The sequence below is a fragment of the Dermochelys coriacea genome, chromosome 8 (genome assembly GCF_009764565.3).
Source record: "Dermochelys coriacea isolate rDerCor1 chromosome 8, rDerCor1.pri.v4, whole genome shotgun sequence".
NCBI classification, from domain to species: Eukaryota; Metazoa; Chordata; order Testudines; family Dermochelyidae; genus Dermochelys; species Dermochelys coriacea.
The window spans coordinates 104,485,646-104,510,355 of NC_050075.1; the positions used below are offsets into that span (position 1 = coordinate 104,485,646).

The 24,710-nt window shown below is 40.2% G+C and overlaps 1 protein-coding gene across 2 annotated transcripts in view; it reads left to right on the plus strand.

The window, feature by feature from the left end:
• Nucleotides 1-24,427, plus strand: part of LOC119859766 (phosphatidylinositol 3-kinase regulatory subunit gamma) — a 341,485-nt gene extending 317,058 nt beyond the window's left edge. For both annotated transcript variants that reach the window (XM_043520241.1, XM_038412338.2), the window contains 9 exons: nt 9,149-9,260; nt 11,526-11,624; nt 13,064-13,244; nt 14,239-14,364; nt 15,840-15,982; nt 18,819-18,995; nt 19,965-20,039; nt 20,441-20,611; nt 23,119-24,427. In XM_043520241.1, coding sequence (XP_043376176.1) covers nt 9,149-9,260; nt 11,526-11,624; nt 13,064-13,244; nt 14,239-14,364; nt 15,840-15,982; nt 18,819-18,995; nt 19,965-20,039; nt 20,441-20,611; nt 23,119-23,320 — 1,286 coding nt within the window. In that variant the 3' untranslated portion in view covers nt 23,321-24,427. The remainder of the gene's footprint in view (nt 1-9,148; nt 9,261-11,525; nt 11,625-13,063; nt 13,245-14,238; nt 14,365-15,839; nt 15,983-18,818; nt 18,996-19,964; nt 20,040-20,440; nt 20,612-23,118) is intronic.
• Nucleotides 24,428-24,710: the final 283 nt, after the last annotated feature.

Below are 24,710 nucleotides of genomic sequence, written 5' to 3' on the forward strand. Positions count from 1 at the left end.
GTGTTATTTACTCCTTCTCATAACACAAGAACTAGGGGTTAGCAAATGAAATTAATAGGCAGCAGGTTTAAAACAAACAAAAGTATTTCTTCACACAATGCAGTCAGCCTGTGGAACTCTTTGCCAGCAGATGTTGTGAAGGCTTTAACAGGGTTTTTTAAAAAAAGAACTAGATAAGTTCATGAAAGATAGGTCCATCAATGGCTATTAGCCAAGATAGGCAAGGATGCGAAACCATGTTCTGAAATGTCCCTACCCTCCGTTTGCCAGAAGCTAGGGAATAGGTGACAGGATGGATCGCTTGATTACCTGTTCTATTCATTTCCTCTGAAGCACCTGGCATTGTCCACTGTTGAAAGACGGGATACTGGGCTAGATGGGTCATTGATCTGACAGAGTATGACCGTTCTTGTATTCTTAACTTTGATAGATTTTTATTTTAGAACATTTTTGTGTTTATCAATTTAAATGTTCACAGTTGTGGGAAATTGGGGGGGGGGGGAGAGTCGGACAGTAATTACTGAATGGCAATTGATGTTGAGTTTCAAAAAGTTAAAGCCTTGCAATTTTTAAAACACAAATTGCAAACATATACAAAGTAAATAGCCTTAAACTAAGCTCTAAGTTTTCAAACAGGCAAAGAAAGAAAAATGCTATCTGTAAATTTTGATTATCGATGAAAATATTTTTTTTGTCAATTTGTGTATGTGCAATGCAATCGACATTTACCAATAATCTAATCCTTCCAAGTCTGGTAATAAAGTAATGGTAGTTTATATCTGCTGTTTTACTTAGTTCCAATGGCAGATACGAAACAGATTGTTGAAGTGCTAATAAGAATGCTTGCTATTTGAATTGTGCAACTTTTTTCCATCTAGTTATTTTAGCTTTATTACCTTCTAGATGCAAGCAATTATGAAATGTCCAAGAAAAGTAATATGTTAAATAAACACGTTCATTCTTGTTGTAGCTTTGCTAGAGTTAGTGAAATTACTGCAGCAGTAAATTTGGTCTGTTATAATGAACTGACTATTGTGCACAGAATGTGTATCCCTGATCTCTACAGGATGGAATCGGACTAGTTTATGTACATTGGCACTATATTGCGGATAAAGATTCTGTTAATAAAATAGTATGCTACGGGCCTATACTTCGGAAATATTTAAACCTTCCTGCTTCAAATGTGAAGTTTTGAAGTGGCTGTGATGTTCTATAGGAAGACCATCATGATGCCTTTGTGCAACCCAGGACAGCTTTGCTCTGCACTACCCTCCCACCTGGCCTTCAATGGAGGTAGAAAGGGGCATGGCTGTAGCACTTCAGCCATATCCTCGTCTGATATCCCTGAGACTGCTTGAAACTCATGCAGGGATTAGCTGAAGATCAAGGAGCTGCACATGAGTGAATTGGGGGGGGTAACTGAAAATCTGGATCTCCAACTTCAGTTGGATTTATACCACTGTAAATGAAAGGAGGAGGACTTTGTTTCTTTTGCATAGTAAACACCTTTAGCATTTTGCCAATGAACATATGAAAACATTTCACAATTTGCTCACCCAAGGGGTTGCAGTGGGGTGGGGGAAACTTTACCCTGGTTTAATGATGACAATCATATTACAGTTAAATTTGAAAGTTGAACGCTGTGGTGATAGACATAGCATAAGAATCTGAACATATCCAATACAAAACTTTGTTGTGAAGCAGTTTGACTTGTTACACACACCATACCTGACAAACCCACAAAAGCAAGAAAACAAAGTTGAGCCACCTTCTATGCTTTCTGTTCCTCTGCCCACCATCCATACATCTTAACTCTTGTCTGCCTTTCACCATTCTGCATGCACACCTTTACCGTGTTGGTTTTTCTCCCAATAGTAGTAGTTGGCTGTGTTGGAAGAGAATAATTTAGTAAAAGGTTTCATGGAAGACTGGCATCTCTAGATGGGCAGAGTTAAGATTGTGGTGCATGGTCCATGGTATCTATGGTAATGTGGATGGAGAAGTAGCAGGTATCTACTATTGAATGGTTTACCTACTCGTTACCTTGCTTTTGTGGAGCTGTATTTTGGGGTGGGAGGTTAACATCTCTGCTTCACAATGAAGTCTTGTGTATACACTTCCTAATACTGAATTGGGGATGGGGACTTGGCAAGGGGTTGGATAGAATCACAGCAGCTGACAGACTATTTTCTGTCAGTAGCTGTGCATGAACCCTTATGTCAGCAGGTGTACATGAGCTCTGTGGCAGGTTACAAATTTCTAACAAAAGTTAGTTCCTGATGAATGAGGTTTCCTCCTTCCTCCCAACAGGCTTTCTCTGTTGCATACACTCTGATGACACTCTGTTGCACATAAGCTTTCAATTATGCCATGAATAACTGCTAAAAAGTACCCTAAACACAACGTTGAATAAAGAAACAACTTTTTGCAGCAGACCTACTCAAGATACACAAAACTTGATAGAGAAGTGTAGATTAGCCAACAATGAAAAATATAGGACTCCCAAAGAAAAATTGCACTATGACGTATTAAAAGTTATTGGGGGGGGGGGGGAGCAAGCAAAAACGATATAGAATATTCAGAGGGCATAAAATGAATCTGATGTGGAATTTCACACCATCCTCACCTACTTCTTAGAGAGGAATTTGTCCTGTTCTGAGCCCACTTGAAAATATAGTCCTAACTATAAAGTAGCTAGGTGCTTCCGTAATAATGGCACTACCTTATACAACATTGCATTATGACCCCACAGAATATTAATCGGTTGTCTCAAACCTAGAACTCAGCTTGGGATCCCACTGATGTGTTGTGATCCACTTGTCCTAAAATGTGTGTGTGGAGGGTGGGAGGGAGGGAGCAGCATTTGTATTTGGGGGTTACCAAAAAAAAAGGATAATTAAAAAACAAAAACCCTCAAGTGATTTCACAAAACTGCTGTGACCCACAATTGACTCCAGCCTACTGATTGGGAGCCATGGTTCTGCAAATTAGTCTTGCAGTTCAGCACTTTTCTGTATTCCCATTGTAAATCCTATGTCCCTAGGAAAATACTAGAAGAAAGGTTCAGTAATGCAGACATTTTTAGTTCCATTGGCATCTGTCTCACAAGCTTAAATTAAAGTTTAACTGCTGACTTTCATCTATCATGCAAATACTGCAGCCAGGGAATAAATTGAGTTTGTGATGGAACTAGATGCCACTTGGTGATTTAGCATTACGAAAATCAACGCACTTGCTTTTTCTTGGAGGAAGCTGCTTTTATCACGGACCATAACTCCTGAATTAGTCCTGGCCAAAAAAATCCACATTTTGGTTCTTTTGATTTATAATTGCTTTTTATTTTTTTTTAAGAAAACTATCCTTTTAACTTTTTTTTTTTTTTGCATGAAAAGGGCAATTGGACTAAATTGATACTGGCTGTAACTTAAGTGAAGTATGTATATCACTAGTTACTTCAGGGATGAGTATGGCCCATTGACTTGAAAAATTTAAATTCCCTTGTAAAGAGGGGGGAGAATTAGGAAATGTTTAAAACTCAGTAATGTATCACCAGCATGCTTAGTTTTTTAGACTGGCTGTGGACAAGATTTGACTTAGAGGTTTCTATTTGTATTGCATTTTGAGTAGCATCTAAACAAATCCCTATGCATTCAAGAAAAAGCATCAGAACTGTAACTTTGCTGACATCTAATCTCTGTGCCTGCATCTCAGGGAAAAAAATTGTATTTCGCTTCTGTAGAACAGCTCTGCCAAAACTACCTGCTGGAAATTGCACAGCTACATTCTGTGTGCTGACGTCATGCAACATACGATCCCAGTACTTTGCTGCCATTGGCTGAAGTGCTGTTTCCATTCAGAAATCAGTTTTTCCAACAGACTCTGTTTGGGACTAGAGTTGATCTTAGAAAGCAGGTTCTGGAGGAGGTTAGGGTTGTTAACGAGCAAGCTTTAGCAAAACTATGCTAGTATTAAAAAAATGGCTCTTGCCCATGCATAAGTAAGAGCCTGAAGAAAAGCTTTGTGTGGCTCGAAAGCTTGTATCTCTCACCAACAGATGCTGGTCCAATAAAAGATCTTGGTTCTTGAGACATGGTGGGAGAGGCAATCTGTAATTCAGTGATCCATACTAGGCAGTCACCGAAGTCTGGATCTAATCTCAGTAATTCACTGATGCAGGTGAAGAAATGTCTTGGTCAGTTGCAGCCTTGGATTTCGGAAATGAGGAGGTGTTAGTTAAAGCTGTTCTGAAGAATTTGTGTGTGTCGTTTCCCTGGTGCTAAATGTTTTCATTTTTATTTACTTTTCACACACACAGATGTACCACAGAACTTCCTCTAGTTATACTGCTGTTAGTTTTTACCAGTATGCACACACCACTATCTTAAGATCACTTATGTAATTCTGTAATTTCACTGTACAAATTCTGTAAAAGCATCAGTGTGGTGGCTGCTTCACTGCTGCAATACATTTGGAGTAAAAAGCACTTGCTAAACCCGTAAAAAAGCCTCTCTCCCATTGTTTATAGTTCTAGGTTGCAGAGCCTAAAATATTTTCACATCCAGCACTTTGTTCAAGTAGCTTCCAGTAGATTACAGTACTGCCAGGCTGGGGGGGAAAAAAAAGTCAAGCAAGAAATATCAAAAGTATTTGGGCCTTTAACCTTATTACACATTCTGGTAAACTGATAGTTGGAGCCTGGTCCTGCAACTCCTATTCATGTGAATAGTGCCACTAACTTCAGTCCAGTCTTTTGTGGGACTGAGTTACAAGGTTTGGTCCCAGGTTCTCTTGAAACAAAATGCCCTGTCCTGCAAACAGTTTTGTATAATAGAACTACCTGCTTCACTTCAATGAGATGACACTCCTGAAAAAAGGCTACTCACATGAGTAAGGGTTTACAGGGTTATGCCCAAAATCTTGCCTATCCCTTTTCCTATGTTACGTATTTCACTCAAATATTGCTGACTGTAGAATAACATCACCAAGCAGGCAAGCTTGTGAGACTAAGAACTGATGTTTATCTGGCATAGGGAAGAAGGGGAAGCCCAAATCCTAGTGGGGAGACTAGTGCAACACCTGTGCATTCGTACAGAGCTCTTGCTTCCCTGGAGTGCAGAGCTCATGTCAGCTCTTTGTTAAAGCTCCCGGTGCTCTGAACCAGGGGTTCGGTAGTCTGGAAAGGTTGAGAACCACAAGTTTCACCTCACTTAAACTACTTGCTTACAAAATCAGACATAAGACAAAAGTGTCACAGCACACTATTACTGAAAAATTGCTGACTCTCATTTTTATCATCTAATAAAATAAATCAATTGGAATATAAATATTGTACTTGTATTTCAGTGTGATACTTGAGCCTGTTTTTTACTTGGAGGCCTTGTCTAAAGCCCGAGCCTCAGGTGGTGGGGCTGAAGCATGTAACTTAACTTTATGGAGCCCCAGGCAGTTGCTGTGCTTGCCACCCCCTAATGCTGGTCCTGTATTTTCAGTCCCCTTAAACCTGTCTCATAACCCCCACCTGGGAGCTACAGCCTTCAGACTGAGGAAACGCTGATCTAGATGGGTACTCAACTCCCTGGAAGACCCTTGTGTACTCCCAGGAGTACATGTACCCCTCGTTGAGGACCATTGCTCTGAACAGAACGAAGACCTGCAAAATAGCTCCATAGTGTGCAAACAAACAATGCATACCTAGCAGCCTGCAAAGATTAGGACCTTATCCATGTGCAGAGGATCACATTCTAAAATGCTTGTCTACATGAAGATTTAGTTTGTGGCAAGCTGGGGGGTGAATCTACTCCACACTTGCCTGTCCCACGCTAAGTATCTATCCTGCTTTGAAACGGGACTAGATTAAAGCATACTAGCAAACTGTTAGTGCGTGTCAGCAGGGTGCTTATGGGCAAGTAGTGCATGGCAAGCTAGTGCGAGGTAAATTCACACCCTAGCTTGCCACAAACTAAATGCTCTTTTAGAGGAGCCCAAAGAAGAAGCCCTTTGTCATGCATAAACTTCCTTCAATGGCAGTTTTTTGCCTTTGGTGTAGCAGTACAGTATCAGTAATATCTGAATTAATAAATGCTATGTGGAAAAACCAACACACTTTCATGGACTTTTAACTGAGACAGAAATGATAGTGTTAATTGTATTTATTTCTGTTTATATAACTTCCCAACTTAAGCCTACTGATGTGTGGAATCCGTAGATGTGAAGAAACAAATTTGGGGCAAATTCTGTCCCATTCCTGGTAAGTAGGAAGGACTCCTGCTCTCTCTGGACAGGTCTGGTTCATTCCCACCGGAAGTTCAGTTAACAGTGACTTAAAAACAAAAAGAAAAGGAGTACTTGTGGCACCTTAGAGACTAACAAATTTATTTGAGCATAAGCTTTCGTGAGCTACAGCTCACTTCATCAGATGCATGAAGTGAGCTGTAGCTCACGAAAGCTTATGCTCAAATAAATTTTAGTGTCTAAGGTGCCACAAGTACTCCTTTTCTTTTTGCGAATGCAGACTAACACGGCTGCTACTCTGAAACCTGTCATTAAAAACAAAAAACACCCACCTGCATTGGTTTGTCTACACTACAGCTTCCTACAATGGAGCTGCACTAATGCAGTGGTGGAGAATCTTAAGCCAAAGCTGAGAATGAACATGATCTTCATGTGTAAAGATCAGCTCTGCCAGAATGGTAACCCCCAACATCGTATTTTGTCTGTGGTATAAGACCAACTGAGGGGAAAAATTACGACCAGCATCACAATATTCTTGCTAGGCCCCCCCATTTGACTTGTGAGACCCATGAAATCATCACCTACCTGGCATGGCTACAGGGTGGTTCTTCTTTTAAACACTGCAGTGTAAAGAGCTAGAGCCTCCTGTGCTTGCTTAGTTGGTATTGGTTTGTTAAAACTATGGACGGTTCTGGAACAGATCTAGAGTAGCAGTTTTTGAATCTTTATTCTGACCTAATATTGAAGGCAGCTGTTAGCCACTGAATCCTAAACATTCTCTATGCTTTGTTTTGTTGTTGTTTTTCCCCTAGTAGTAGTTCATTTAAAGTATGCATGGCAGAAATGTCCAAATGTGAGTTAAAAAGAAATTGTCACTGGGGGGTAGACGGGTAAGGGGGCCAAGCCTGGGGCCACAGCTGGGACAGAGCCAGAAGCGGAGTTGGAGGCCTGGGCATGGGGCTGGTAGCCAGAAGCAGAGCTGGGTGGCTCTCCCTCCCCGCCTTCCCCAGCGGGTGCTGGCCTGGGCCCCAGCCACGCTCCCCCAAATGTCCCCCTAGGGGCATGTCGCACAGTTGGGGACTTCTGTCCAAGAGGCTGCTACAAGCAAGGATGTAGACTAAGGCATGAACTTAATTCATCCTCAGTAGTACCTGTATACCATCTGAAAGGGCCGCACAACCATAACGACCATGGTTATAAATCAGGGGGCCACATTTAAATTTAGTAGAAGCAAGTAACTTCAGTGAGGCCAATGGAATTGCACCTTCCTGATGATACAAGATCTTATTAGTCCTCTAGACTTATGCACACCTGGACATTCCCAGCTGAACCACAAAAAGAACCTGTATGCTGCAGCTTTATCATTCAGTACCACAGAATGAATGCTACTATCTGAATCAGGTGCTTGGTCAGTAACTCCAAAGTGTGAATGTCTGGGTCAAGGTTCAGGTTAGTTTAGATTGGCTCGGTTGAGTACTTGCTGGTTTTTCCAAGAACAGAGAAGCTACTGTGTGTTGGATCCTCAACATGAAATGGCATTTGAAACTGCAGTTAGAGCACAGGGTTTGTTGTTGTTTGTTTTTTCAATGTGGGAGGTGTGGTTCAGAGGTGAACAGATGAATGGCTCTAAGCAATGCATCTCTCAATGTCAAGTCACTCTGCACTTGAACTAGAGATCAAAAAATGTTGTTTCTAGTGATCATAATTGCATTCCTGCCTGTGTACCAGATTGCATGCACTTGCATTAAGAATTGCAGTCTTGCATTGCTATATTCAGTACTTTGAGACGCACACCTTCTGGAGGCTGTGTATTCTGGGCCTGGGAGTATGTGGTGTGTCTACACTGCAAAAATAAACCCACAGCAGTGAGTCTCAGAGCCTGGGTCTACTGACCTGGGCTTGCACTAAGGGGCTAAAAATAGTAGTGTAGATGTTCCTGCTCAGGCTCTGAGATCCTGCCCCCTCACCAGGTTTCAGAGTTCAAGCAGGAATGTCTGCCCTGCTGTTTTTAGCTCTGTAGCAGAAGCCTGAGTCAGTTGACCAGGGTTCTGAGACTTTCCGCCATAGTCGTGGTGTCCCTTTTTTGCTTCAAGGTAAACATATCCATGGAGAGTTGTGCTCCCTTGTGACATGGCCTCTACCCCTTGCAGTTCAAAGGGGAAGCTTGACAATTTAGGGCTAGATTGTGACTAGCCCAGCACCAGTTTACTCCCTTACTCCTCTCCTTGCTCCTCATTCCTTATTGTATACCTAAGCATGGGGCAATGGTTGTAGTCCTTGTGTTGCTAGTAGGGAGTGAAGTCTAGCTGAGGTCCAGACTAGTACCCTCCTCTTTTCACCAGTCAGCAAAGTTGATCTTGCATAGGAGGGGAAGGGCATATTTACTCTTCAAAAGCTATGGCAAGGGCCACAGTTCCTCTGAGAATTGTAGCTGTTACACAGCTGTACGCCCCCCACCCCACACACGCATGCTTTCCAGGCTGTGACCTAAGCCACAGTCAAGCCCTCAGTAGTTTGCTTGGAATGGTGAACAGTAAAACTATCCTAGTTATTGTGATTGTTGTCATGAATCCTCTTACCAAGAACTACCACTTCCTGTGACTTTTCCACTTGTTCAATTTAGAGACTAGATAGTTATTTTGGATCCCAGCTCACTTTTTTGAAACGTTGTCCTAGTAAATGGGCTTTAATAAATTATGAATTCCATACATTTTGGAGAAAAAGCACATCCATACTCAAGCTGCCTGTTCTCTCTCATTAACCACTGACTGGTTTCTGTAACATTTCCATTGCCTCGCCTTATGTACGTTTCACTTCTGGCTTTTGTTAACTAAAATACCTTGACTGTTAACCTCTTGAGGTTTTAGTGATATAAGCCAGAAAGGTAAATGGAAAAAATCTGGTTTTTGTTTTTCAGCTCTTCCTCCAAAGCCCCCAAAACCGATGACTCCGATCAACACAAATGGAATAAAGGACAATTCCAGTTTCTCGCTGCAGGATGCAGAGTGGTACTGGGGGGATATTTCAAGGTAAAAAAAAATGTTTATTTCTGAACTAGAATGAGCCTTTTTAAGCTGTGCTCCCTTTGGGCCTCTGTATACTCAGACAACATTTCACTTCAGGAACTATATTCAGGCCCAGATTTTGCAGAGCGCTTGAAGTGTGTGTTTAAGTACTATACTGAATTGGGAACTGAGTGTGTTTAACGTGTTCTGTTATGGTTATTGTTCTAGAACAGTAGTTCACAATCTTGTGGCCACAATAGTTTTCTTGGAATCTTTCTACAGATTCTTAAGGGTTTTTTTGTTTTTTGTTGTTTTTCCCCCCTAAACCTTTTCTAGCCTTTCTGGTTGTGAAACAAAGCTATTCTGAATGTACTGGCTTCAATCAGTAGATTTATTAAACATAGCATTGGGGAATGAGCAATTCATGAAACTTTCACTAAGTGTGTGTCTCTTATGTAAATAATAAAACCAATAAATTAAATGTGCTAGAGCTGAAAATAAAATAAGAATGAGAGGCTGGCTTGGATTGCTATTTGCTTTGTGGCTGAGTGTTGTCTAGCAAAATAATTCATTAGCCCCACTAGCTTCTTAGACCTTTAACAGAAGAAAAAAGGACTTTAGATCCAGATTGTGTCACCCTTACATTTTGGTACCTTACTCAAGTAACTCCATTTAGATCAGTGTGAGGGTGTAGCACAATTCAGGCCCTTAATGAACAATGGCAAAACCAGGTAATAGAATCAAGCCCACTGGATTTTGTAATCTTAAATCATTTTTACAGTAGTATTATTACACTGACCTAATGGCATTGCTCCTGATTTACCAGAGTAAATGATCTCTGGATGAGACCCAGTATATACAGTTTTGCAGGAATAGCTTTATATGTACTTTATCAGTTCATTTCATTTTCTTTTACAAAATACAACCCACAAATATATTTTATCAGTTGTCAATCCTGCTGCCTTAGGCAACAGATAAGCTTTTCATTGTGCCTGAAAAGCCAACAGACATTTATTTATTGGACTGAGGGCTGGAGAATAAGTTAGGGATCTTCCACAATGAACTCCATCTCCAGCCCCCTGGGCTCTACTAGAGAATGAAAGCACAAGCATCCTAGCCATTCTCAACTGTTGGAGACATGGAGAGGCCATCTCTGAGATGTCAGGCCCAAGCTATAAAGGGTTCTATGGCAACAATTTCCCTTTTTCTCAGATACCATTCATATCTGTAATGAAAATTGCTATTTTGAAAGAGATTCTTCATCCAGGATAGTTAAATGCCAGATAAGAACACTTTTATAAAGAATGGAAAAAAAATCCTTTAGCAATCTCTGAATTAAAATATCCATTATTATTCCTTTTAAAATGTAGGTATATTGCCTGCATCTCATGGGTGGTGGTGAGGGTACATGAGAGGTGCTCTCAATCAATCAATCAAATAGATAAAGTGTGTGGTTTGTAACTTAACTCTGAAATCCTTTGTGTGAAAGGTGCTATAAAGGACAAGGTATTAGCTTTGTAAGTAAAGCATGGTATGTAATTTGGGTGGAATGAGTTTCCTGAAAGTTTAACTAACACTTAGCTCAAATACTTTGTTTGAAATGCTTATGGGTCCTAGCCATTCCATAAAAGCCTCTTCCATTTAATTAAAAGAATAAACCCTAAACTTCTTCTCTCACAGCAGTTGAAAATTAGGACTAATTCCACTGGAATTAGTGCCATTACAGTATTAAAACTGGTGTAAAAGAAATATTTGAATCAAACCACTAATGGACCTTGAGACTAGAACTGTGCTATAGTGTGGATACTTTTCTGACACCATTCTGTAAATGACCGTATTAGTGCCAGTTTCTTAAAGGGCCAGAAGTGCCTTCACAAAAGTCCCCCGTTTCCAGTTTGGATTTAAATGTGAGCAGATCCCAGTGAAAGGTTTTGAACTTGGTGATTTTTCTGAAACACAGCTGCTACTGTTATACATAACCTTCTTCCTAAACAGCAGTTAAATGCAGCTGCTGGTTTTTGCTAAAAGTGAACAAGTTCAAACTGGTCTAAGATAGCCTTAAAGGCTGAACAGAAATATCCCTATGCATATCCTAAATCTGAAATAAGAGAATTTGAAAAGCAGACATTAAATCCTCAGATTGCATAAGATTTTGAAAGCAAAACAGAAAGGAAATCTAATTCCTTGCGCACCCTGACACTGATGGCCTCTCTTTGAATGTGTGTTTTAAAGCAAATTGACTACCTAACACTTCTTGTTTATCTTTCTTGCAATCTTTCATTCCTCCAGGGAGGAGGTAAATGACAAATTACGAGACATGCCAGATGGAACATTTCTGGTGCGCGATGCATCAACCAAGATGCAGGGAGACTACACTCTGACATTGCGGTAAGTGTTGGGTATTTTCATTCTCTCATCGTACCTTGCTTTTAGTAGTCTCACCAGTGTCAGTAGATGCCACATTAGTATTTAATTGAAATGCCCTCAGTTGTAGTCTCCACTGTCTGGGGAGCATTTCTCCAGAGATTGCTGATGAGGAGTTTGGAATAAGGAACAAATGACCAGCTCCTGGAAATTCCATCCCACTTCTTATGCTGAACCCGGTGCATACTGGGACAGTACTATTTGGATGTCTCTGTGATGCAGACATAATCAGTAAAGATCCTTGTTCTGTCTCTCTCTCTGTACTTTGATTTAAGGAAGTTCTGCTAAGCTGGGACACTGCATTTAATGACACTGATTCTGATTGCACAGCAGAGTGTAACTCAGTGCAGAATCTGGTCCAATATGTTCACCAAATAGTAGGATCAGCTTTCATCTGAGTTGCCATGTGATAGATGGTTATGTTGTCTTGGAGTTCAAAATCTGCCTCCTTTGTGAGTTTAAAAATGTACTCTTGTGGCCAAATTCTGCTCTGACTTGCACGTTGCACAACCACACTGAAGTTACTGAGGATAATATTTCTATCCAGTCAGGATTTTGCCTTAAGTCTAATTAGTGGTGGCCTGAATATTTAACCATATAAACATGTATCTGCAGGAGCCATAAGTTAAGAAAGCCGATAAAGGACAGAGCACTGTTAAATTTTGTTGCTAGTGGGGGGAAAAATAAGCAAGCACTTCTAGAAGTTGCCAGCAAATACAAACCTGGATAATATAAAGTCCTGGATTAATTACCCTGTTATAAATCCTTCCAATGATTTATTTAAGTTTGAGTATCCAGTGTTATCATCCAACACCTGAGATTGTTTGTTTGATTAATTGGTTTGCAGGTGCATTTTCATTTGTATAATACTTTGATCTTTCCTGCCTGTATGTCCCTCGTTATTCCCCCTTTCTCTAAGCGGGATCTAGGCATCTCCTGACCTTGTGTTCTTTGGGGTTTTTTAATTATTTTTTTGGTTTAGTTCTGAGTTTCATATTCCTAGTTGCTCACCTTGGGGCTTTTGCGTGGCTGCCTTAAGGAATTCTGAGCATCCCCTTGGAGAATTTCTAGTTAAACTAGATCTTAAATACAATAAAGTAGTCCCCAAGTGAACACTGGAAGAGATTTACTTTGGACTTTTCTGCTGCTCAGATAAAACTTGAGGAGACCTTTGTATATATTTACTTTTTATCCTTTTACATATTAATGTATGTATTTGATAATTTAGTTACCAAGGTACATATTAGATTATCTGACTAGCTACAATGATTCTTGTGTGTTGCCTTTATGAAAAACTTAGCATGGCTACTCATACCGTATATGTGGCCGCTTGTGCGTACGTCCATGCATGCACGCTACCCATGCACGCAACAAAACCTCTAAGCTAGTGTATTGCCTTACAGGAAGGGTGGCAACAACAAACTGATAAAGATTTATCATCGGGATGGAAAATATGGTTTTTCTGATCCATTGACATTTAACTCTGTTGTGGAGCTGATTAACCACTACCGCCATGAATCTCTTGCCCAGTACAATCCTAAGCTTGACGTGAAACTGATGTATCCAGTATCCAGGTATCAACAGGTGAGGTTTCCAGAGAGCCAATAACTGTTAGCAGATGTGTGTGTTGTAGTTTTTCCTTGTCATAAAACTTAGGCTTTCTATCCAGAGCCTGGATTTTTCACATGAATCATGTGAAAACTCAAAGCCCTTTTATGCTTGAAAACTCAACTTCACATTTTCAAGGACGAAGTAGTGGTTCCAAGAGTCCATGTGGTCTAAAACAATAACAACTAAGTTGGGAGAAGGAGGTCCTGACCTCTACTTTGAGCATTCACACTGACACAGGTTTTATAATTTTCCAGCTACGTAAACATTAACTTCTGCTTCACTGCATCCTTATGATGTAGGTAATTGTCATTGCCTATATTTTTACAAGTGGAGAAGCTGAGGCTGAGAAATTTAGTGCATTGCATGCAGGGCTCTATGGTCTAGGATGCAAAGCAACTGTTTATGTACAAAATATGTTAAAATCAGTCACTGGTAGAAGTGAGAATGCCACCTGGCTCCTTGCCCTGTGCTTAGTTCTCTAAATCCTGGGGCTTTGGGCTGACCCTGCTTCCTCCTCCATGCTATACAACAGTCTTTAATGCTGAGCAAAATGTCTCCGAAAGTTGTAGCAGTTTTCCACAAATTCTATGAACTCCTTATTTTAAAAACAAACAAAAAAACTTTGATCTTTCCTGCCTGCATTATTCCCTCCTTTAAGGGGGATCTGGGCATCTCCTGATCTTATGTTGCCTTTGTTGGGTGTGGGTTTTGTTGTGGGTTTTTTTTTTTTTAATTATAAATTTTGGTTTAATTCTGTGTTGCATATTCCTAGTCGCTCACTTTATAGACTGTGAAACTCATTTTTTGCTTTGTCAGACTAGATCTCTCTTCTATACTTCTAGAAGCCTGATGTAAAAAATGCTGCATAATTGATCACAGAAATATGCACATTTGGTTGACAAGGAACAGTGCTTAGAGAAACTTCTTTGCCTAAAGAATTACCTTCTTTCTTTTCTGATGTACACAGGATCAGTTGGTGAAAGAAGATAACATAGATGCAGTAGGTAAAAAGCTTCAGGAATACCACTCTCAGTATCAGGACAAGAGTAAAGAGTATGATAGACTATATGAAGAATACACCAGAACATCCCAGGTCAGTTTTCAAAATAACCTTTTGTTGATCATTACAGCAGCTGTCTATCTGTAAAGCTGAACTTCTATCCCTAGTAAGACTTTGAAACAAATTATTATTTAAAAAAAAAAAATTAACACATAAAGGAAAACACAACCGTAAGCAATAGGTAGCGTATTTGTCTTTTTTCTTTGATTTCAGTTTGGGGCTTTTTCTGGTGCAGAGATGACAATTACAAAGTTAATAAATAAAGGAAATGTGATTTGTATGTAGCTTTTCCGTATGAGATACGGCACTGCACTTCTGGAGGAATGGCACAGCCCAGATGAGGGTTTTAAGCTATCACAGGCACCATAGCAGCTCCCAGCATAAAGCAGAGGAGCCAGAAGTGATGCTGTCCTATATAGTGCCTGCACCAGGGATTTTTTCCCTCAGCCGGCTAAGAGACATTTCCAGGAACTGCATGCAACTCTGTCATCATACAGGGGTCATAAAGTAGGATAGAATCCTAGAAGAAGAGGTATCTGGAAGGGCACCACCCTTGTATTAGTAGGAGCATTGCCAGCAGATCGAAGGAAAGTGATTATTCCCCTCTATTCAGCACTGGTGAGGCCACATCTGGAGTATTGCGTCCAGTTTTGGTCCCTCCACTGCAGAAGGGATGTGGACAAATTGGAGAGAGTCCAGCTGAAGGCAGCAAAAGTGATTAGGCGTCTGGGGCACATGACTTATGAGGAGAGGCTGAGGGAACTGGGCTTATTTAGTCTCCAGAAGAGAAGAGTGAGGGGGGATCTGATAGCAGCCTTCAACTATCTGAAGGGGGGTTCCAAAGAGGATGGAGCTCGGCTGTTCTCAGTGGTGGCAGATGACAGAACAAGAAGCAGTGATCTCAAGTTGCAGTGGGGGCAGGTTAGGTTGGATATTAGGAAACACTATTTCACTAGAAAAACGAGAGAGTACTTGTGGCACCTTAGAGACTAACGAATTTATTTTATAAGCTTTCGTGAGCTACAGCTCATTTCACGGCTGCTACTCTGAAACCTGTCGTTATTTCACTAGGAGGGTGGTGAAGCACTGGAATGAGTTACGTAGGGAGGTGGTGGAATCTCCATCCTTCGAGATTTTAAAGGCACAGCTTGATGAAGCCTTGGCTGGGATGATTTAGTGTTGGTCCTGCTTTGAGCAAGGGGTTGGACTAGATTATTAAATTGAAGATCTGTGGTGAGCTTCTCTTTCAAAGAAGCCTAATTGCGAGTATTTTTTTTATCTTGTTAGACCTTGTGGAGGAACAAATGGTCTGTTTTCTATGAAACTTTGGCTAAAGTGGGTTGGGTTTTTTCCTCTTCAGTAAAACTCACTTTGCCACAATTTAAAAAAAAAATTGAAAGTTTCTTTCTGGCAATCAATTTAGGAAGCATAACTGAGTCTTGCGCTTGTAAATTATTTCAGGATGCAAATGACTAAAGATGCTTTTTGGTTTTGGTTTCTTTGTATAGGAAATTCAGATGAAGAGAACTGCAATTGAAGCATTTAATGAAACCATTAAAATATTTGAGGAACAGTGCCACACGCAAGAGCGATACAGCAAAGAATACATTGAACGATTCCGCAGAGAGGGGAATGAGAAGGAAATCGAACGGTAGGATCTCAAACCATACTTGTGTGTGCTCCTTACATAGACACACTAGTAAAGCTAACCGAAAATTCTGTTAAGCCTTCTTTTATATGATTAAATAAGTTAAGTATGTTTACTAAAGATTCGTATTCCTTTGTTCAAATATCCCAAACAGTTGTGCACTGTAGAGGACAATCCTGCATTTGTTGGGAGGCAGACTGGATGATCTCTGGTCTCTAACCTTCTATGAATCTAGATTTTTATAGTGAAGAGCTCTATAGGAAAATCTGAGGTTTAGATATGTATATTCTTAAAGCTCAAGCAATACTATCTGGAGAGGGGGAGAAATTAAATTTACAGCTAAAACATGAGCTAAAGAAAAGTTAGCTGTCTTCTAGCACTCGCGTGTAGAGTTAATCTCAGAAATGACTAGCTTGAAAGCACTTGTCACCTGATGTGCTCTTGGATGCCCATTTAGAAACTCCCATTGATCTTGCTAAGAGTTGCATGTGCATCGGAGATCAGGATTTGGCCCCAATCCAGTGCCTACAAAGTTTCTTCAAACATTTTGAAATTAAGAACAAACTAATATTTGTAAAGCTAAAAACTTCCATAATATTTTACTACCTCTTTGTAAGACAACAATAGTAATCTAAGTCAATGAGGGTTTTTTGGGTAGTGGAGACCTGTAGGGATGGTAGTAGGCACTCTTCAAAGTGTGATATCTGCCCTGAAAAATGGCCACTTCTGACTCGGCAGACCTTTTCCTTATGTGTTTTCATAGTCTTATCTACTGAATCTGACGAAAGCAAACTCTTTGTTTTAAATCATAGCAATGCGCAAGAGAGCTGAATTCTGTTCCTCCACAAACATCAGCAAAATTGTTTAACATTTCGGTTACATGGGTGAATCAGTTTTCATTGGAACATGTTACATAGGGATTAATTGGGTTGTACAAATGAGGGCATGCTTTGTGCTGCAGAATCTCTAACACTGATGTGTGAGAAGGAAATAACCTAGTTTGACTGTCAGATACCCAGCTGAATTTGCATGAGATGCAGTGTAGAGAGAGAGAGAACATCTCTTCATTTCAAATATGCTCAGTTTACAAGTGGAGACTTGGTAAATCTGGAACCCCACCATCCCAGTATTAGTGTCACTTTTCAGTGAAAGACCACACTGATTTTCCCCCTACCTCTCAATGGCCATTAGTCTCCTAATGCAATTTGAATGAGGAGCTGGAGATGATCATAATGTAAGTCAATGTGAACTGCATCAAAATTCTCTTCTGTTAGAATCTGATCTTAATGTATGTTAAACCCTACTGTTAGCCATATTTTTATAATGTAGATTGAATTTCTATCTGGCCAAAGTCCACACAAAGGTTAATGGTTGGGGCTCAAACCTCTATTGCCTGCTAATAGCAAGGTGCAGTTCTTACTGTCAAACTTTGCCAATACCTAAGCACAACAAAGTAATGTGATCCTTTCTTCTGAACTCTTGATACTTCTAGCAGTTCTTGCATAAAAAACTATCCTAGTTTAGTTGCCTAAAGATGCTGTGATTTGAGCAACTACCTACTGTAAACCAAAAACTCCCCTATTGTGTTTAAAATTTTTTATAGTGTGACATAAATGTATGCTGCATTTAACAAATCACAAAGTAAGATGCTATCTCTTTACTAAATAGTCTGAATGTAGGAAGCTTAACAGCAGAGCAGTTTTGCCTATTTTATATAGAGTTACACAGTAATAAAATGTCTCCAAACATTTTTGCAGAGTAGATATTAAACTTCCTCCTCTTAGTACAAGCAATTGCATTTATGTGCAAGGAATAGTCTCATTCCAGTGTTGTAAATGTTCTTGCTAAGATTTTTGCAAATAAACACAGCTGTAGATTGCCCTATGGTAAAAGGGCAAGTACGATGGCTATCCTGACATGGCATCTTCTGAATTGCAGTAATATCCTTAGAGTGACTCTACTCTGAAAAGGCACTTTGTAAAGTGGGACATTGTGGGACACTCATGCTTCACCCTGACACCAGAAAAGTTGTGTCCAATGTGTTTACAAGTAAAGTAAATGCATGTTGTGGAGAAGGGGAGGTTGTTCCTAACTTCCAGGCCTGCAAACCAATTTGAGATCTGAAATTGAGTCAAGCAGAAAGAGACTAACAAATTTATTAATGCATCCGATGAAGTGAGCTGTAGCTCACGAAAGCTTATGCTCTAATAAACTTGTTAGTCTCTAAAGTGCCACAAGTACTCCTTTTCTTTTTGCGACTACAGACTAACACGGCTGCTACTCTGAAACCTGAGTCAAGCAGGGTTCTTTCCAACTTGCTCATCGTCACCAGTACTAAGTGTCTGCTGCAGACCAAATCCTGTTGACAGTGACACCTGTGCTAGGGTTGAATTACAGGTTAGAACCTGAGTAAGTAAATCTGAGTGTGTATATAGAAAGAGAGAGAGAGAGAGAATCAGGTCTAGCTCGCTCCCAGAGCTGTGTTGGCTTTGTCAAGAGTGTGTGTATAAAAAAAAAAAAAAAAAAGTCTCTTAAATTTTAAGATCTGTTTCTGAATGTATGACAGGAACATATCCAAGGAGTAGGTAGGAAGCATCCTTTTAGTCACTTTTCAGGATAGAACTGCACTCCAAACTAAATGAAAGCACTTTAAAATAGTAGCCACTACCAAACTGATGGTAACATGAGAGGAATGTGATATAAAGAAATATGGCTCTTTGTCTTCCAGTACTGTGTATAAGAGGTAAGCCATTCAATAACTTTCTTAAGGCTAGAGCAGTCTGGACTGATTGTTGTTGTATATTGCTCTCCCTCTTAAACATTTCAAATTTATTTACAGAATAATGATGAATTACGAGAAATTAAAATCACGCCTGGGAGAGATCCATGATAGTAAAATGCGTCTGGAGCAGGATTTGAAGAAACAAACTCTGGACAATAGGGAAATTGATAAGAAAATGAATAGCATCAAACCCGATCTTATCCAGCTACGCAAGATCAGAGATCAGTATCTAGTGTAAGTAGTCAAGGCCTGTGCACCTCAAAACAGTGTCTGTGATTAACTTGGTTAAACACCATTGCCATCATTATGTATGTTCATTATACTAATGGGAGTCTGGTCTCCTCTTTATAATCAGAGTTGTGTGTGCACTAATAGGAGACTAGATCCCTTGTATGAAATGATTGAGTAGCTGGTTAGCCTTTCACTACTTCTGTAATTAACTTCATGGCTTATTACTGTAACTGTCAGACTTTAAAGCACGTCTGGTACACCAGTACATCACGAGTATACATTCTACAATGTAGGTAGCTTTCATGTGAATTAGAACATCATGGATGATAAAGGGAGATGCCCTCTGACTGATCAAGTGCCTCCCTCCACTAATGTTAGCAGAACTAGGTTGAGAAGAGCAGAGGTCAAAGTGGTGGCTCCTTAGAATGGCGTACTCCCTCTTACCGACCCAAATCCATAGGATTGGAACTTCACAAGCTGGGGGGGGGGCATAGCACTCCAAAGCACACTTCCCTCTGAGCCTTGTGGTATCAGAGAGTTAACACCTGCTCTATGTACACACCCCTTCAGAGAGAAGGTGAGAAAGTTACATGGACAGAGGCACCAGTGACCATGCATGCTGCTCTGGGAGAGGGAGGCAGCCGCAGCCATCATCAGAAGACCCAGCATAGCCTGTAATAGTACCTCCTTTCGACATTCGACCTGCAGGATATGGAGGTCATACCTCCTCTGCTGCTCCCTCCCCAATAAAGAGATCATTCTAAGGAGACTATATAAGGGTGTACTGTGTAATGTTGCCTGGGGTCTCTGTGTCTTTCACATGGGCTTTACTGCAGGTGGGTAAGCTCAGTCTCTAGATTCTCTCTCTCTCTCTCTCTCTTTATGGGATCTATGTCTAAGCTTCTCTTCTGTTTGGTCTGTAGCAAACAACTAGGAAACATACTAATGCTCTCTCTTTTCTCATCCTGACAGATGGCTCAATCACAAAGGAGTGAGACAGAAGCGAATAAACGACTGGCTGGGAATCAAAAATGAAAATATTGATGAGTAAGTGCTCTTGTACATTTAATCTCTCTGATAAGTGGCAGAGCTCCGGTTTTCCCACTGAGGATCTCAGTAATATGAAATGCCAGTTTTTTTATAAAGGATTGGAGTTTTTTCCTAAGGGAAAGTTTGTTGGGTTTTTTTTTTTTTTGTCCTGTGAACCAGCATCTGTTTTCAGGTAATGTGCATGTTGCTACCTTTTGAATAAGGCTTCTTGGTTCACATTAAGTGACTGTTAGCAGGCTGGTCTTCCAGTTTGAACTGCCTCTTCCAGATGTACTTTTTTTTATTTGCATTTTATCTTCCTTTAGAATGCTTTCTGCAGAATAAATCCTCCTCTTTATAACTGATTCCTTTTGCGAATGGGTGATGGAGCTAACAAGTTCCATCTCCTCTTTCTCTAGTACCTACTTTGTGAACGAAGAAGATGAAAATCTGCCACATTATGATGAGAAAACTTGGTTTGTTGGGGATCTCAACCGTATCCAAGCAGAAGATTTGCTCCGTGGGAAACCTGATGGAGCGTTTTTAATTCGAGAGAGTAGCAAGAAAGGATGTTATGCTTGTTCTGTGGTGTAAGTCTGTTCTCGTTATAGTTTAACTTACTCAGAAACCTCTAGATTGACAATCTCGAGTATCTCTGCCATTTGAATTACTTTAGAAAATTCAAGCCACTTTAAAATTCACACATTCAAATGAGTGCAATATACAGTGGATATATCTAGGTTACAATGGTACAACTTTTTGTTGCAGAAAGCTGTTAGTTTGGAGGCACAGGTATTGTGGTCCTTATGATCTTCAGTCATGTAATCATTAGGCTATAGTTCTGCAGCATTCCAGTAAAAAAACTTCATAATAATCTGTGGCCAGGTATTCACATCACTCTCTGATGAGGAACATTAGCAAAGTTTGGGTGCTGAAATGTTCCAAGTGGCACACACTGAGATTTGTTCTGATTTGTAGACATGCCAACTCCAGATCCACATCGCTGCTATGTTTTAAGATAATGATAGCACTTCAGAAAAGCATATTCTTTCTGTTGATCAGTATATGCCATTTCAGTGCTATTTTGTGACATAAATGTAACCTGCTTTTACTTGTGATTTGGATTATAAAAGTTCCACCATGGGGATTATCTAATATCTGATCTTTCTGGCAAATAGTTCCCAGGCTTGTGGAATAATCGTGGTGCTTCAGTAAATTCCAAGTTGGGGATTTGATTACTATAACTTTAGATAACAAACTGACTTGGGAACCTGTGCTGTGTTTGCCGACTACCAAACATAGCCCAACATTCTCAGCTAGCTTCAAGGTACTGGTGAAATGCCACCCACATCTGTTTCAAGAGAGTGAGAAAATGCACACGCACGCACACCCGACTTTCTTGGAAGCTCCGTGACCCTTTTTGCCTTTACAGTTTAAATTGGGAAAATTGGCATCTAAACATCAGTTTTTAGAGACAATAACTTGGCTGTTGTCTTATTAAGTGAGCAAGTTCTCTTGAGTAAAATCCTCCTAAAACCAAACTTCCGGCTAGAAGGTGGAGGGAGCTGGTGGCAAGGAGACAGGAAGACCCTAAAGTCAAGCACCATATGAAACATCATTCCTAGGTCACATGGCTTTTGGAGAACCATACTTAAGGAATGATGTTTGTTTGTGGAGGAAGGCTTGGGCCAGTGTATCAGATGTCTCTTGGAGATATAGAGAGAGATATAAAATATGGTACTTCTCTTCTCCCAGGCACAGAGACTGAGCATCTTGAAGACCAGCTCCCCCACAGAGGAAAAAAGCAGGATGGGGGATTCAAAGGAGGCTGGGTCACACTAAGTCTGAGGATTTCCTGCTGTGTAACTGTTCCGAGGCACTAACCTCAAATAAAGTCCCACTGCTAACTCTGCCTTTCTGCCTCCTGACCTCCTCCATCCCTTCTTTTAGGAGTGGGACTTGAGGTGGTTTCAAACCAAATTTTTAGGACTCGGTGTAGCAGGAATCCTGGTCATGTGAAGGTCTTGGAGTGTTTAATTTCTGGTTACGCTGCTCACCCACCTTCCACTCAAAGATGGAAACTCCTGAAAATCCCATTTAGCAAAATGCTGTCATTTTGTGAATGTTCATGTTCTTTGCTGGTTTTATAGAAGTAGACGTTGCTTAAACAGAAGTGTTTTGTGGATTCAGAGGGTTACTAAGTGCTACAAGTGAGATGAGAGTGAGGTTGCTCTCAAACGGAGGCTCTTGTTAAATCCAATTACATTCTTCTTTCCCTACTTTTTAAAAAAGGTAATAAAGTAGCTTGAACAATATTCTCTCCTCCATAAATAGTTATTTAAGAGGCTAAGTATAGCTATATAAGAAGCAATATCCTAGAAATCATAACAAAAGATCAAATAGTTACAACTTCTAGTAACATAGTCAGACCTCATATCTAGCACTTCTGTGTTTATTTCTGATACCACTGATGAGAGAAACAGAACTTTTCTTTTAAATCTCCCAGAAGAGGTTTCTGAAGCTAGACACACTAAATAACCCTGGAATTGCAGGAGTCTTCTAGAGAAGGAGGGGTTTCCTATCTCCATGGTTTAGTAACTGTTGAAATAAAAGGTCTGAAATAGAATTGCCTGATGTTTTTCGGCAATCTGAAATCAGTGGGATCTGCAGAAGCTTAGCCGTTTTGAGAATCAGTCCACTTACCGCTGACAAAAATCCATGGAGAGAAACTAGACAAAGCAATTTTAAAGTAGAATTGGACTGGAGCTAAGTTAGCTGTTAGCAAAGTCTGGGCTGTAGCGCCATTTCTTAGTGGTCCTCAGAATGAAAGAGTTTGAGAAGTAAGCAGTGGGGGTTGGAGTACTGAGATAAGAACTGCCCCATGTGAAAGCCTCTTTGTTATGTAGATCACGTTGGAAGAATGTCTAACCGCTCTTCCTAGAAGCAGATCTTCTCACAGAATCTCTATTATAACATCCCTTTCACTTCTTTCTAGCGTTTTGTCATTATTTTATTGACACAAAATCAGCCTTGCTATAGTAGTTGCCTGTTGACATTTAGACTGTCATGTTAAACTGTCCTGTTTCTTTCCTTACAGAGCTGATGGCGAAGTTAAACACTGTGTGATCTACAGCACTCCAAGGGGCTATGGGTTTGCAGAACCATATAACCTGTACAGCACACTTAAGGAATTAGTCCTTCATTACCAGCAGACATCCCTCATTCAACACAATGATTCCCTAAATGTCAGGCTCGCCTATCCTGTCTACGCACAGATGCCCTCCTCCCTTTGCAGATAAATTCTGGGGAGGGGGAAAGTGTTGGCTATCTTGGATTCTTTTCTACAGTTTTTATTAGAACTCTGAGGGCATTCTTTCTCCTTAGACTGCTTGTTTTGCACAAGAAGTGATTCTGTGAATGTGAATCAAAGAGGCCTAGCAGCAACAAGACGACAACTTGGGTGTAGGTGTCCTGGTGCTACCTAAAGCTCAGCTATGCTTTTACACTGATACTTTTTTGTTTCCTTCCGGGGGGAATAAACTCAACATAAACACATCCAAAAAACTGGAAGCAAAACATTTTATGGAGATGATTTTTTTGCCAGGCACCTTCAACAGAACTTTTAATTGGGATTTTTTTTCTTGTTCTTGTGGAGACAATTTTGAAGCCTCTATTGAGGCATCAGTAATGTCTTTCAGTCTTAAACTCCAAGAAACTAGGGGGGAAACTCTACCACAGCAATGCTCTCTGTTAATTTTAGCAGCTTCACTGCGATTCAGCCGAACTTCCAAATGAGGGCTTATCTTCAGGAGGCGTGGAATTTGGTGAGAGAAGACCAAAGGAATTATGGGAAAGTTTCAGGTTGTTATTTAAAAGGAAAAAAAATCCTTATAAAGAAAAGTTGCTTTATTTTTTACCAACAGTAACAAAGTTTTGGTTTCAACGGCACTACAGGTCTTCGCTTAAAGGAAATGTTTATAACCAAATTGAACCCACCAAAACTTTGTTCGTTGCTGGATTGAGCACTTATGGGGGAAGGTTGCATTAGCATCCGCACATACTTTCTACACCAAAACTTGAAACAAATAAAAGGAAAAGCTAAAACTTTTTGTGTGGTTTTGAAAACTCTAATCTGTCTGAATTGATGTAATTGCTCCTCCTTCCTCTCCCCTCCTCCGTTTTCTTTGTTTTTGTTGTTGTTTTGGGACACTTCTTTCCAAGTCTTTTAGATACTATGCTTTGGAATGTAAACCAGAATGAAGCTGGCCACTCATGTTTTGTGAGTTCTGTTGCTGATTGATGAACTATTCTTTTGAAACCCTTGTAACTTTTTTGTAATGTAAGTGTAAAGAAAAGGTGCAATGCAGTGCTTCTGGATGGCTTATTATACCAAATAATTACATGAAGACCGGTCCTCAGATTTTTTTTTCTATTATAAATAGTATGCTAATTAATACAAATGCCCTTTTGACTTGTTCACCATGAACCAGATTCTGATTTCCGTTACTCCACTGAAGTCAGGTACTCAAGATTTTATGCTAGCAGAATCCAATTCCACTACCTATAGCCGTGTTTAGGATTGGGCAATAATAAAAAATTAACCTGCATTATTTGTAAACACAGCAGCCAGTTAAGTAGTAGCCAAAGCAGGAAGTGGATCTTCTGCTACAAGACGGGCATAGACTATTC